General features: G+C 33.0%; 2 protein-coding genes across 2 annotated transcripts; both read right to left on the bottom strand.

Moving 5' to 3' along the window:
* Window positions 1-3,706: 3,706 nt before the first annotated feature.
* LOC134692366 (methionine--tRNA ligase, cytoplasmic-like) lies at window positions 3,707-5,974 on the bottom strand. Its single transcript, XM_063552818.1, has 3 exons — window positions 5,968-5,974; window positions 5,566-5,708; window positions 3,707-3,928 (listed from the first exon to the last, which is right to left on the bottom strand). Exons 1-3 carry the CDS (start codon window positions 5,972-5,974, stop codon window positions 3,767-3,769), a joined length of 312 nt encoding a protein of 103 aa, XP_063408888.1. The 3' UTR covers window positions 3,707-3,766.
* On the bottom strand, window positions 5,808-10,919 carry LOC134692367 (uncharacterized). Its single transcript, XM_063552819.1, has 5 exons — window positions 10,324-10,919; window positions 9,930-10,188; window positions 9,437-9,728; window positions 7,054-8,052; window positions 5,808-7,009 (listed from the first exon to the last, which is right to left on the bottom strand). The coding sequence occupies exons 1-5, from the start codon at window positions 10,917-10,919 to the stop codon at window positions 6,366-6,368; spliced, it is 2,790 nt and encodes a 929-aa protein (XP_063408889.1). The 3' UTR covers window positions 5,808-6,365.
* Window positions 10,920-12,631: the final 1,712 nt, after the last annotated feature.

Raw genomic sequence — 12,631 nt, forward strand, 5'->3', positions numbered from 1 at the left:
ACAATGGAGACTAGTCTATACTGGACATTTAAATATAAAGAAATATAACATGTAAAAGGGAAAAAAATCTTTATACAACACCATACTGAACGATGCACAACCGAAATAGCATTGCAATGATTCTGTGAAGTTATAAAGATCTTGGTTAAAATAAAATAAAAACATTAACATCTTTTGAAAAGATGGCCTCTGAAGAAACACTCACGTCATGTTAGTTCTGAAGTCTGGAAAAATCCTCAAACAATGCCATATAAGCAGGTGTACAACTTAAATAAGAGCAATCTTTCTTAAGGATTGCAAGGTTTAAGGATGATAACTGTGGAAGTTGTTTACACAAAATTGGTACCGTTTTTTTACCTTTGCTGGACAATGACTTAGTTCCCGATCCTGACGGGTCGAAACCTAATTTCTTTAGTCTTAAAATTTAACAGAACTATTTGATAAATGTTTGTTATAAATCATGTAAGTACCTAAGTGCTGATTACTGAGATGAGATGAGTTGATTAAACAAAATTGTCGCCGCCTGCCGATTATCCGGCAAACATCACAATACTAAAAGCCAATTTTAGATTTCTGTCGACTTGACCGAAAATAGTAATAACAATTAAGAGTGTGGTGCTCATTTTCGCCAAAACTTTCCATGTTTTCTGCAGTTTATGTTCAGGTCTTTGTGATCTTGAATTATACTGACATTTCTATATGAAAATAACATCAAAAGCAAAATATTCTTAATTTGAAAACTTGTTTTTTTGAGATAAAAAAATCATCGGAAAAGTAATATTAAAGGCTATTTGAAATTTCCTGATGTTTTGTCAAAGGCGGAAACATATTCGCCGTTTTTACACATCTATTTAAAGAAAAACACTGCAGCTTTAAACAATATTTATCAAATTAATTTCATCAAAGATGAACAGCATACATTTCAAAGGTGTAAAGAACTGAAATCTAGGGCAATCAGTCAAAGAATTAGTAAGAAATATTTCTTTGAAATCGTGTTTTTCATTCTGGAAATTTGCTGAAAATCGTTGTCCGTTTTTCCGGTAAGTGCCGAAATTTTGCCTAAGTTTAAAAAATAATCATATTTGTTATAATAATATAATTTAGCGGCATATCTCTTCCATTTCACCCATCCTTTGAAGATTTAACACCTCAAAATCATGAAACGGCGAAATTGTGTACCTGGCGAATATGAGTGCCCCACTCTACTATTATACAAATACATCCCTTCTTAATTGTTTCAAAATTGATATATAGAGACCAATAATTTTATGAAGTATCATAACCCTTTTATCACCCAAATGTATTATATGATCCATCAGTTCAAGGACGATTAAGAAGATAAATAAAACGTTTTTATATTTAGAATTTTTCTTCTTAAAAAAGTAAAAATAGTAATTACACTTAATATTTATACCTTCCTTTTCTAATCGAATTGATAATGCCTCATTTCAATACGAGTTAATAGAGACCAAAAAGTAAAGTCATCCTTACTAGTTTCATAAACTAATTGTTTTCTATATATACAAAAAAGAATTTGATATGTAAGTGTAAATGTAAAGTGATTGTTAATCCCTTCTAATCTTATATTTGATTTATTTTATCATGTATATTGAAAAATACTTTATATGAAGTACAGTTAGCTTGAGCGGAATGTTCCTTAAACATTTGAGGATGGTATATATATTGAAAATGTATATATAAAGAAAATATAACATGTTAAAAGGGACAAAATCTTTATATAACACCATACTGAACGATGCACAACCTCAATAGCGTTGCAAAGAATGTGTGATGGTTCCAAAGATCTCCGGTGGAAGAAACACTTAGTCATGCAAGTTCTAAAGTCTGAAAAAATATCACAAACAATTTCATAATAGCAAGTGTACAACTAAAGTATGTGCAATCATTCTTAAAGAATTTCAAAGATTTGTATAATAACTGTAATAATTGTGTACACAAAATGGGTTCCATTTTTTGTACCTCTACTGAGAAATGTCTTAGTTTCCAAGCTCGGGGAGAAAATCATCAAATTACATAATAGCAGGTACACAACTTCAAAATATGTGAAATTTTTTTGTGAAGTTTCATAGATCTGAGTTGAACACTAGGAATTGATTACACTAATTAAGTATCTACTTGTTTCCCCACCTGTCGGAACATCCACCCAACATCACCATATAAACAGCCATTTTTAGATTTCTCTAGACTACCAAAAACAGTAATAAAAATTACTATTAATACTTTTCTTTCCCAATTGTTTCCTTAATGAGTTAATTGAGACCAATGACTTTGCGTCTGGCATATTAAATCATAAGCCTTGTACTGTTGGTAACTATTTAAGAAGTGTAATAGCCTATTTATCACCTAACTGTTTTCTACTGTATGCAGTCAATTCAATGATGACGGTGTAAAAAGAGAAATAAAAAGGTTCATTTTTAGAATTGTTTCCAGTTACAAAAGTAAAAATAGCCATAACACATTCTTTAAATAACTCCCTGTCCTAATCCAGTTAAATAGAGACTAATGATTTAAAAGAGAAGTCATCCTTAGTTTTATAACCTAATTGTTTTATATATATAAAAATAAGCATTACATGTATATATGTGAATTGAATATTTCCAATTGATAAATTTCTAACCTAATCCTACAAAAGGTAAAGTTTGCCATCCAACCACATCGCAAATGGAAAACTTTTTCAACCTTTGAGCATGTGATGAATCAGAAGTTATTTTTTCTTTCTTCTATTTTCCATAACTTCCTTTTTGTTGATTTAACTTTTATAATTTTCTTAACAGGTGTGAAATGATTTTTTTTTAATTTATTCTTGCGGCCTCAGTTCTATGGAGAGGTCTCGTAGTTCATGTCACTGCATACAGGATAAAATCAGTGAAATGAGTGTTGTGCAGACAATAATTCAATAGCAAGAAAGTTAAGAAGATATTGATAATATAAAGGATTTTCTTTTACAGAAACGCTTAAGTACACATGCTTTGTATTAAAACTTTAAGTATAAAAAACAAGAATGTGTCCATAGTACACGGATGCCCCACTCGCACTTTCGTTTTACATGTTCAGTGGACCGTGAAATTGGGGTCAAAACATTAATTTGGAATTAAAATAAGAAAGATCATATGATAGGGAAAATGTGTACTAAGTTTCAAGTTGATGTGACTTCAACTTCATCAAAAACTACCTTGACCAAAAAAACTTTAACCTGAAGGAGGACGAACGAACAGACCCACAGACCAGAAAACATAATGCCCCTCTACTAGCGTAGGTGGGGCATATTTTTTTTTTTTTTTTTTAAATTTGAATTTTCATGACTTCACTTTAAATAAAATGAGTAAAATGAGCAAAAATGATATGCTGGTCAAGCACCTTCTGTAATTTGATTAAAAGATAACATCAATAAGGGATCCGGACAACCAAAAGTAATGTCATCAGGATGAAAGAAGATTTGTTATGTGGTTACTATATACCTTATTTCTATTTGGAAATCTGTACAGGCTTGACAAGAGAATATGCACCTCTTGAACTATTGACATCATACAACAATCATTTTTCCCTTGTCACAGATATTTTCTTTTGTGATGAACAGACGGACCATAAACAGACAAAGGTACAAAAGAACGAACTGATGCACAGACCAAAAAACATAATGGATAATTAAGTATAACATAATAAGATAAACATTTTGTTTTTTTGCCATTTTTATTCCCAGATTGCTTAGATTCCAATAAATAAATCAATCACTCAAATCAGTCTGTCACTTCTTTTTTCCTTTCTTCTTTCCGCCACCAGCAGCTTCTTGAGGGTTTTGACCTCCAGCCAATGCCAACCTCTTTTTCAGATCCAGTAATTTAGCCACTTCAGAATCAATCAGAGACTTTTCTGCTTTCTTAGATTTCAAATCTCTTACAACAAGACCCTGCAAGCAAAATAAAGTTGCAATTAAATTCATCAAATCTTAAATTGCTCACTTGAATATAAGTCTTACATTGCTTTACTTATTAAAAAAATCAAAAATATTGCTGCGTACTTGATTAACATTCCTTTCACTCATTTTGATTTGAAATTTATCAAAATAGGAACCAGTAGGAGTCAAAACAACTAGGAATTAATTTGGTGTGGCTTAAAGTTACACATAAAAATACATACTGTTAAGTAGTGGCATATATATTCAGAAAATCAAATGTCCAGGATACATTTACATGCTTTGACAATAACCCAGCCGTGTAAAAGACAATGAAATTACACATTTACTTGAGAATAAGTTTCTTTCATACAGTTAAACAAATGTAGATATGTTCTTATGTACACATTTAACAATTACAAGCAACAATTTCTGTCTTACATGAGAGGGGGGCAGAACCTTCTTTTGGACATTGGGATTTGGTGCTTTTAAGCCCCGGATTTCGGGATTGATCCTTTCGGGAACAAGGAATTCTTTTTTTCAAATTTCAGGATGTCAGGATTTAAATTTCTTTAAAATTCAGAACCTCTGGATTTCATGTTTTTAAGCCCCGGATTTCAGGGTTTCAGGACCCCTCTGACCCCCCCCCCCCCTCTTACATTGTTTAAAATGAAAATAAAATGATACAAGAAAAAAGATCAATTCAGTATATCCTATGTATAAATTACCACAGAAAGTTTTGATCAAGGTAATTTTAACACAGAAAAAATGATCAAATCAGTATACCAATGCATAAAATACCACAAAAAAAATTGATCACGCTTATTCACACTCATTATTTTATCCTTAAAGTAAATATAAACAAGAATGTGTCCCAAGTACACGGATGCCCCACTCACACTATAATTTTCTATGTTAAGTGGACCGTGAAATTGGGGTAAATTTGGCATTCAAATTAGAAAGATCATATCATAGGGAACATGTGTACTAAGTTTCAAGTTGATAGGACTTCAACTTCATCAAAAACAACCTTGACCAAAAACTTTTACCTGAAACGGGACGAACGGAGGGACGAACGGACAGACGCACAGACCAGAAAACATAATGCCCCTCTACTATCGTAGGTGGGGTATAAAAATGCATCTTTATTTCTTTGAATCGTGAGTGGGGTAAAACATATACAATCTTTCATTAATCCTTTATTAACAGCTAAAGTTTATGTTCTCCCACCCTGTTTTTAGAACACAAATGACATCAGTAAATACCTTTATAAAATATCAACAGACTACATTGAGATTTGGTATTTTAGTGAAATTTGACCCCAAAAAAAGCAAAGGACAATGATGAATACTAGAAATGTATACTGTTTATCACCTACTTTCTATAGAATATCAGTTTGTGGGTATATGTTCAACCAGGTACATATTTCCTCTAGACATTTATGCAGTCTTTGTCATCATTTGTGGGATACCAATTGAGGGGGTTTGTGGGTATATGTTAACCATGAAATGTTCAGGGAGGTACATATATTTCAGACATTTATGCAGACTTTGTCGAAACCACCAGATAAAATATCCAGAAAAAATACCCATTTCCTCAATCCACAAAAATTTGTCCACGCCAAAATTAATGAATCCACAGTAGATATTTACCTGTTTAGTAACTTCATCTGTTAACCTCTCTACTTCTGCATTGTTCCCAGGACCATTGGAAGCGGGAACAGAGACAGCTGCCAACCTCTTTTTCAGATCCCGCAGTTTAGTCACTTCAGAATCAATCAGAGACTTTCTGCTTTCTTAGGTTTTAAATCTCTTACAACAAGACCCTGAAAGCAAAACTAAGTTTCAATGGAATTTATCAAATCTTGTATTGCTCACTTGGATATTATTCTTACATTTCCTTTTATTATTGATGCGCAAATATCAGAAACACAGTTTTGGCAGTATTTGGCCACAGCTTTATTACAAACTACAAAATTATAAACACATATAACTAGATAAACAGTTAAGATATATATATAGCAAACAGATAGATAATTAAATGAACGTAGTCACCTTTCATATTGGCAGACTACAAAAGATAACTAGATAACTAACTAGATAGATAACTAAATATTTACAATAAATGAAGCATCCAATAAAATAAAATAAAATGAATCCTGGGATACAGAGATTCATTATTTTTTGTGTGGTGGGTCCTGGGATACAGAGACCCCCAATATCAAATGTTTTGGATGCTAATTGAAATATGCGACAAAATGACGCATATCTAAAGTAAACGCAGCGAAATGTGCCAAATTGACCAAGGCAGTCATAAATGACTGACAGGTCAACCGCCATTCCAAGCGGATAGAGCTGCGTATTAGCTGTGGGCCAAATACAATAATTATATAAGATATAAAAGAGCTATACATATCTAATAAAAACTGAATTCAAATGAATATCTTAAAAGTTCATGATTTACATTCGGGAAAAGTGTGTGGTGAGTAGACAAGGAAAGCCTCTAAAGCGCCTTGAATTGTATTTATAAAAATGTAATTACCAATATCAGTCAGATGTACACCATCTTGACATATAAATGTAGAATTAGGAGATATATCTGGGTATCGTATGTAATGTCCCCCGTGGCGAATGATATAACTTGCTAGAGAGCTGTTTATTCGCTGCCTGGATCTATTCATTGCATCAATATTAGCGGAATAATGCCAAGTGAGTCTTGGCAAAATTTGTGACCATACCAATGTTGTATTTAGTAAAAGTTCTGTAATGTTATTTACATAATGTTTTAGTCTATTACGTAACACTCCTGTCTTAATTTCTCCTAAGTCATTTCCCCCAATGTGTATAACTAGATAGTTCGGGGGTTCTTCGTATCTAAGCATCAGCTTGATCCTATTTAGTAGATCCTTAAGCCGCATTCCGCTTTTACCTAACCACCACAGCCGAACACCAATGTGATCTAGGCCAAGATTAATGCCACCTGGTCTTCTTCTAGCTTGAACAAATGCATTTTTCACTAAGGAGGAACCAACAATCCAAATTGTAATTGGTGAACCTGCAATTCTTAAATAGCGGTTAGTCCCACTAAAGTGATTGCAAGTTCATTAAACAAAATTAAAAATAAATCTAACAGTTATAGACATTGTTGTATTCGAATATATGAACGAAATGCATCAGACTTCCACCTACCCATAGCCTGAATTTCAGAATCAGATAATCCGTTCATGGCAGCGCTTGTGGCAGCACCTATCCTGAATGAATGAGAACTATACTTTCCTTGACTTAAACCCAAAACATTCAGTGACTTTTTAAGGACTCCGGAAAATTGGTATCTAGTGACAGGAGTTCCATCAAAATGACAAAACAATTGACCAGCAACATTTGGTCTTACTTTTAAGTAATTACGTAAAGCGAAAACGGCACAAACATCACCTGGCCTAACATCAATAACAATTGTAGTTCCAGTACAGCACTGGTCAGTCTTTGATGAACGTAAGCGGATTTCAATACTAGATAGATTTATTTTAATGTCGTTATATTCAATTGCATGGGATTGGGTTGAGGCGTGTTTATGATCAGCGGTTAGTTCGCCAACACGTAGGAAACCAAAAAAGGCCAAGGAAAACGAAGCTTGGAAGAGTTTAGTTTCAAAATCGTTATGACAAACAGCAGGTAGAACGTTATTAATTTTTAACAATAAATCAAGTGTTATGGGTAACCTTACGTCCTTTGGTCGATTTTGAGAACGCTTCATTCCCTCGAGGAGCTTTCTGACAACAAAAGTATTAAAGCAATCTGTATAGTTGTTAATCTTACTGAAAAAACTCAACCCAGAGATATATGATTTAACAGTTGAGGCCGCAGTTCCAGTGAATGACATATAGGCAATATAGTTAGTTATGTGATGTAATGGAATAGGCCAAAGATCTTCAAATTGGAACAAGGTCCTAAATTCTTTGAATGACCGTAACGCTTGTTGATAAACCTTCGACGTATTCGGTGCAACTGCTGATACAATTAGTCGGTCAATTTCACCTTGGAGATCAGGTCTATGAACTCCTGAGGGATTATTTCTGGTGTATCCTCCGCCAATGGTGCTAACCTTTTGAACTTTTCTAACTGAAAACGAGAGAGAGCGTCAGCTATGTTATTTTTGGCACCTACAATATGTTGTGCCTTAAACTGAATGTTGTAATTCATGGAACGCAACACGAATGGTCGAATTATTGACATTACCCGTTTTGATTTCGATGTTCTCTTGTTTAGTATATCAACCAACGCGATGTTGTCTGTTCGAAACAAAATCTTACTGTTTTTCAAAAGAGGAGCCCATATACAAAATGCTAAAAGTATAGGAATGAGTTCCAAAAATGTTATGTCTTGCAAAATGTGTAATCCGACCCATGAATCTGGCCATTTGAACTGTGCCCATTTCCCGTTAAAGTAAGATCCACAACCAAGTTCAGCGTTGCCTGCGCTGTCAGTATATAGTTGCAAAATGTCATTATCTGTCCAAGTTAGACCAATAATATAAGAATCTCCATTGAAAGATTTTAAGAATTCTAACCATACCAAGACGTCCTCTCGAATTTCAGAGGTTATTCTAATTGAGAAAAATGGTTTTTTGACCTTAAATGATGCAATAACATCATAAAATCTCCGCAAAAACGCTCTAGAGGATGGAACCGCACGTGAACAAAAAGCTGATAACCCAACTAGCGACTCAAGATCCTTAAATTTAATCTTTCGCTTTATTGTCATTGGATGAAGTTGAGAACGTAATTTAATAAGCTTGGCCACTGGAATTCGAAGGACCATGTCAACTGTGTCTATTTCCAAGCCAAGAAAAGTTAATCTTGTTGTAGGATGTGTTGTCTTGTCCTCATCTATAGGCACGCCCAACTCATTACAAAGCTCAGTAAATGTGTTCATTAGAACCAAGCAGTCGTCCGAATTTGCAGAACCGCCGAATATAATAATGCTTGACTGAATGCTTACCAGCAGATGAAACAACCAACCAATGCAAGAATGTAGAGAATTTTTCAAACAAGGCGCAAGCAATAGAGCAACCAAATGGGAGGGATTTGTCCACATAAAAATTACCATCAAAATATATTCCAAGTAAATCGAAATCACCTGGAGAAATAGGCAAAAGACGAAAAGCGGACTTTATGTCCTGGACCCCAAGTCTGGCCCCTTTGCCAAGAGATGACACCATGTCAATTACTTCGTCAAATGATGTGTATTTAACAGCTGTTTCATTGGGATCCACAAAGTCATTGACACTACAACCGCTTGGAAAAGACAAGTGCATAATAAGCCGAAAACTCCCATCGGATTTATTAACCAATCCAATTGGTGAAGTGCGCAAGGTTGATATAGGCCTTTTTTTAAAAGGACCACACATTCTACCAACTGTCTGGAACAATTCCAGTATCTAAAATCAAATTGAATAGCTTAACATAAATTGGCATTAAATCGTCAATTGTATTCTTTATATACTCATTTAAAATTTCATCACTACCTGAAGCTTTGCCATTTTTTAAGTTTGAAACAACTTTTTTAATTTCATCTTCTGTTACTGGACTGTTTAAAAATAACTCAACATCGTCTGATAGAGTATCAAATTCCAAATCTTGTTCGAAATCATTTTCTGTCTCAACAGTTTCATTTAGTATTTTAAAATGATCATACAATGCTTTTAGAGATATATCGTCATTGTTATCTTTTTTTTTACTATCATTTAGATTATTAAGGATTTTCCATAGAGCTTTTGTGTCCTTTTTAGAAATGTTACGCAACTCATCAGCAGCTCTCTGTTGATAGTTTGCAAAAGATTTATTTAATGTTATTTTATGTTCTTTACTAGCTTGTCTCATTTTACTTCTGTTTTCAGCATTTTTCAAAAAACTATATCTCTTTCGAGCTTTATGAAATTTTTTTCTACTCATCGAGCATTTTCTATTAAACCAAGGTTTTGAATTTTCATGTTTGTAAAAATGTTTATGTTTATTTACCTTCCCAAACGTTTCTGCTGCCGCATCTTTAAAATTTTTGCTGATATCTAAAACTATATTGTTTATATCATTTTGAGTTGCATCATTATTTACGGACAATTCGTCCAGTTTATTCATAACAGTGGTCAAAATACCTTCAGGATCATTGTGAATTCGATCAACGTATTCAGATTTCTGTTCACTTTTCCACCTGACAAAAGTTTTATCATTTCTATTGTTGATAACAATTGAATCTGATTTACTAAATGTGGCCTGAAGTCTAAAATTTATAAAAGAATGACAATCAGAATATAACGGTATAAAGTCAGCAATTTCAAAATAAACAATCAAAGGGAAGAGCATTGATGAAATAATTAAATAATCAACAACACTTGAATCGTTACATGTTTTCTACCCAATATCTTTATCTGATCCAACTCTTGAATTTGCAATACATAAATTATTTTTTCTACACAACTCTAACAGTCTATGACCATACTTATTAGGTCTACATGTACACTGAGACACTCTTTGTAAGGTGATTTTGTTTCGAGTCAGATTCTCATAATCATACAAATAATCTAATATATCAGCATCACAATCTAAATCAAACATACTAACAACTGACTCATCAGGTATAATATAATTGGGTAAAGACCCAGTTTTTGAGTTAAAATCGCCGACTAGGGCAATATAACTATTTTCAGTGTTTGTAAGGATATTCAATTCATTTTCCAATTCTTCAAAAGCTTCTATAGTAGAATACTTAGAATTTTCAGGTGGTACATAAACACAACCAAAATTTACATCTGAATTAAGTGACAAAATTGATTTCGAAAGTTTAAACCATAAAACAAATTGACTCTCAGTATTATAGAAATTCAACTCTTTTTCTAAACTCTTTCTATAAATAACAACTATTCCACCTGATGCTTTTTTAAATTTTTTTCCATTTTTTGTGACATAAATAAAATCGTCTGGTAAGTTTAAATTATCTAAATCAGTTAACATCGTTTCAACAAAAATACAGATATCATGTTCAAGCAAAATGTCAATGAAATCAGGAGACAATAGTCTTTTCTTAAGTCCACAAACATTTAAAAAACAAATATTTAAACTATCATTGTTAATTGTATATTTCTTAATAAATAAGTATAAAAACAAATGTAGAATGTCTTATAGATATAGGAGGATATGGTGTGAGTGCCAATGAGACAACTCTCCATCCAAATAACAATTTATTAAAGTAAACCATTATAAATTCTAATGCAATTATTTTGTAACAATTGTTCTGATTGGATGACAGCAAGCGTAAAATTCTCTATCTCCTTGTCTGTAACTAAGGAAGCCGACATTTTGAATTTCGGAATATATTGACATGTTATTTCTACAGTAATAAACAAAAAACTCAATTGTTGCGTCTAAAAATCTTCTTTTTATCAAATTTTATTGCATTCTGAAGCGGCACAGAAGCCAGAAAACGCCCGGTGTTTATGTTTGACGACGGAAGCATACCTATGACGTGTAGGGACCAAAGAAGATAACATCTTTTCGCGGAATTTTCTTTTATGAAGATTTTACACCGAAATAATGATAGAAATTTAATTATAAACTTGTTTTGCATTAGAATAGAGATAACTGTATTGTATTTGAAGCTTTTCGGACGTCCATTGGTAGTTTTACTGTCGCAAATACCCGTTTACCTGTCTCCGCTCCGCGTCGCCAGGTAAACTAAATTTGCGACAGTAAAACTACCGATGGACGTCCTTAAAGCTTCAAATGCAATACAGTTATCTCTTAATTTGCACAACAGTTCTAAGGAATTTCACAGCAATCAACGCCAATCAATCTTTTTAAATTATAGAAAGTACGTCGGCAATGGACGAAGATCGTTGCATTAGTGATGGAAATGCCGGTGGACGTTGAATAACTGTGGAGATGGATCGTCCTCTTCGCTGATTGGTATCTACAAAAGATACTTGCATCCCCGGTATCGGAATAGTTCCCTGTATTCTAGAAATATCTGCGAATGACCCAAAAAAACTTGTTTCAGATTGGTCACCGATAATGCTCATATCGGTTGATTGCTCATATGCAACTATTACAGTCATAATCACGTTCGATAACTCTGCATGTGACTGGTTCAATTAGGATTTTTATACTGGTTACCTGATGAATTATTTAAAGAAAATTGAAAAATATATTTAGTTCACCTCGGTTTATATCCAATCGATGTCTTTTTTTTTATGAATATAAAATAATATTGCAAAGAATTTCATTGATAATCGGACAACATTAACCGGCATAGGTATTGTCAAAACATGCATCTACATAGGTATTGTCAAAACTTACATCGTGATTAGGTGCCATGTTTGTTTTCTTTGATCACGTTGATGTTATGACTTAATTAATATCTCCTTAATCTTGCTATGTCTATTCTTATAGTTACAATAACGTGTCATATTTAATTGCAATATAAACAGAGAAAATAAATTGAATTATGTGCATTAACAAAATAAGTGTCGAACATCCTCTACGTTTGAAAATTATTTGTTCGCCATTTTTCAAAATTTTATAAAAATAACAACAGCATGTTTAAGCTTGATAAAAAGGAACCAATGTTCGATTACATGCTGCTTTAAGGTAAGACAATGAATGAAAACGCGAGCATCCAACAGTTATTTAATTTTCATAGTTAAAATCGTACAAATAATATTTTTACC

Source organism: Mytilus trossulus, chromosome 12 (genome assembly GCF_036588685.1).
Source record: "Mytilus trossulus isolate FHL-02 chromosome 12, PNRI_Mtr1.1.1.hap1, whole genome shotgun sequence".
Classification (NCBI taxonomy): domain Eukaryota; kingdom Metazoa; phylum Mollusca; class Bivalvia; order Mytilida; family Mytilidae; genus Mytilus; species Mytilus trossulus.

What these genes read in the sequence shown, in the direction of transcription:
- LOC134692366 (XM_063552818.1), bottom strand. An exon ending in CAGATGAAGTTACTAAACAG is followed by an intron (nt 3,929 to 5,565) that starts GTAAATATCTAC and finishes TTTTGCTTGCAG; the next exon opens with GGTCTTGTTGTAAGAGATTT.
- LOC134692367 (XM_063552819.1), bottom strand. Translation starts at nt 10,919, where the DNA reads ATGTTAACTGATTTAGATAATTTAAACTTACCAGACGATTTTATTTAT. An exon ending in GGATCAGATAAAGATATTGG is followed by an intron (nt 10,189 to 10,323) that starts GTAGAAAACATG and finishes TATAAATTTTAG; the next exon opens with ACTTCAGGCCACATTTAGTA. An exon ending in AAAAAATGGCAAAGCTTCAG is followed by an intron (nt 8,053 to 9,436) that starts GTAGTGATGAAA and finishes AATAACATAGCT; the next exon opens with GACGCTCTCTCTCGTTTTCA.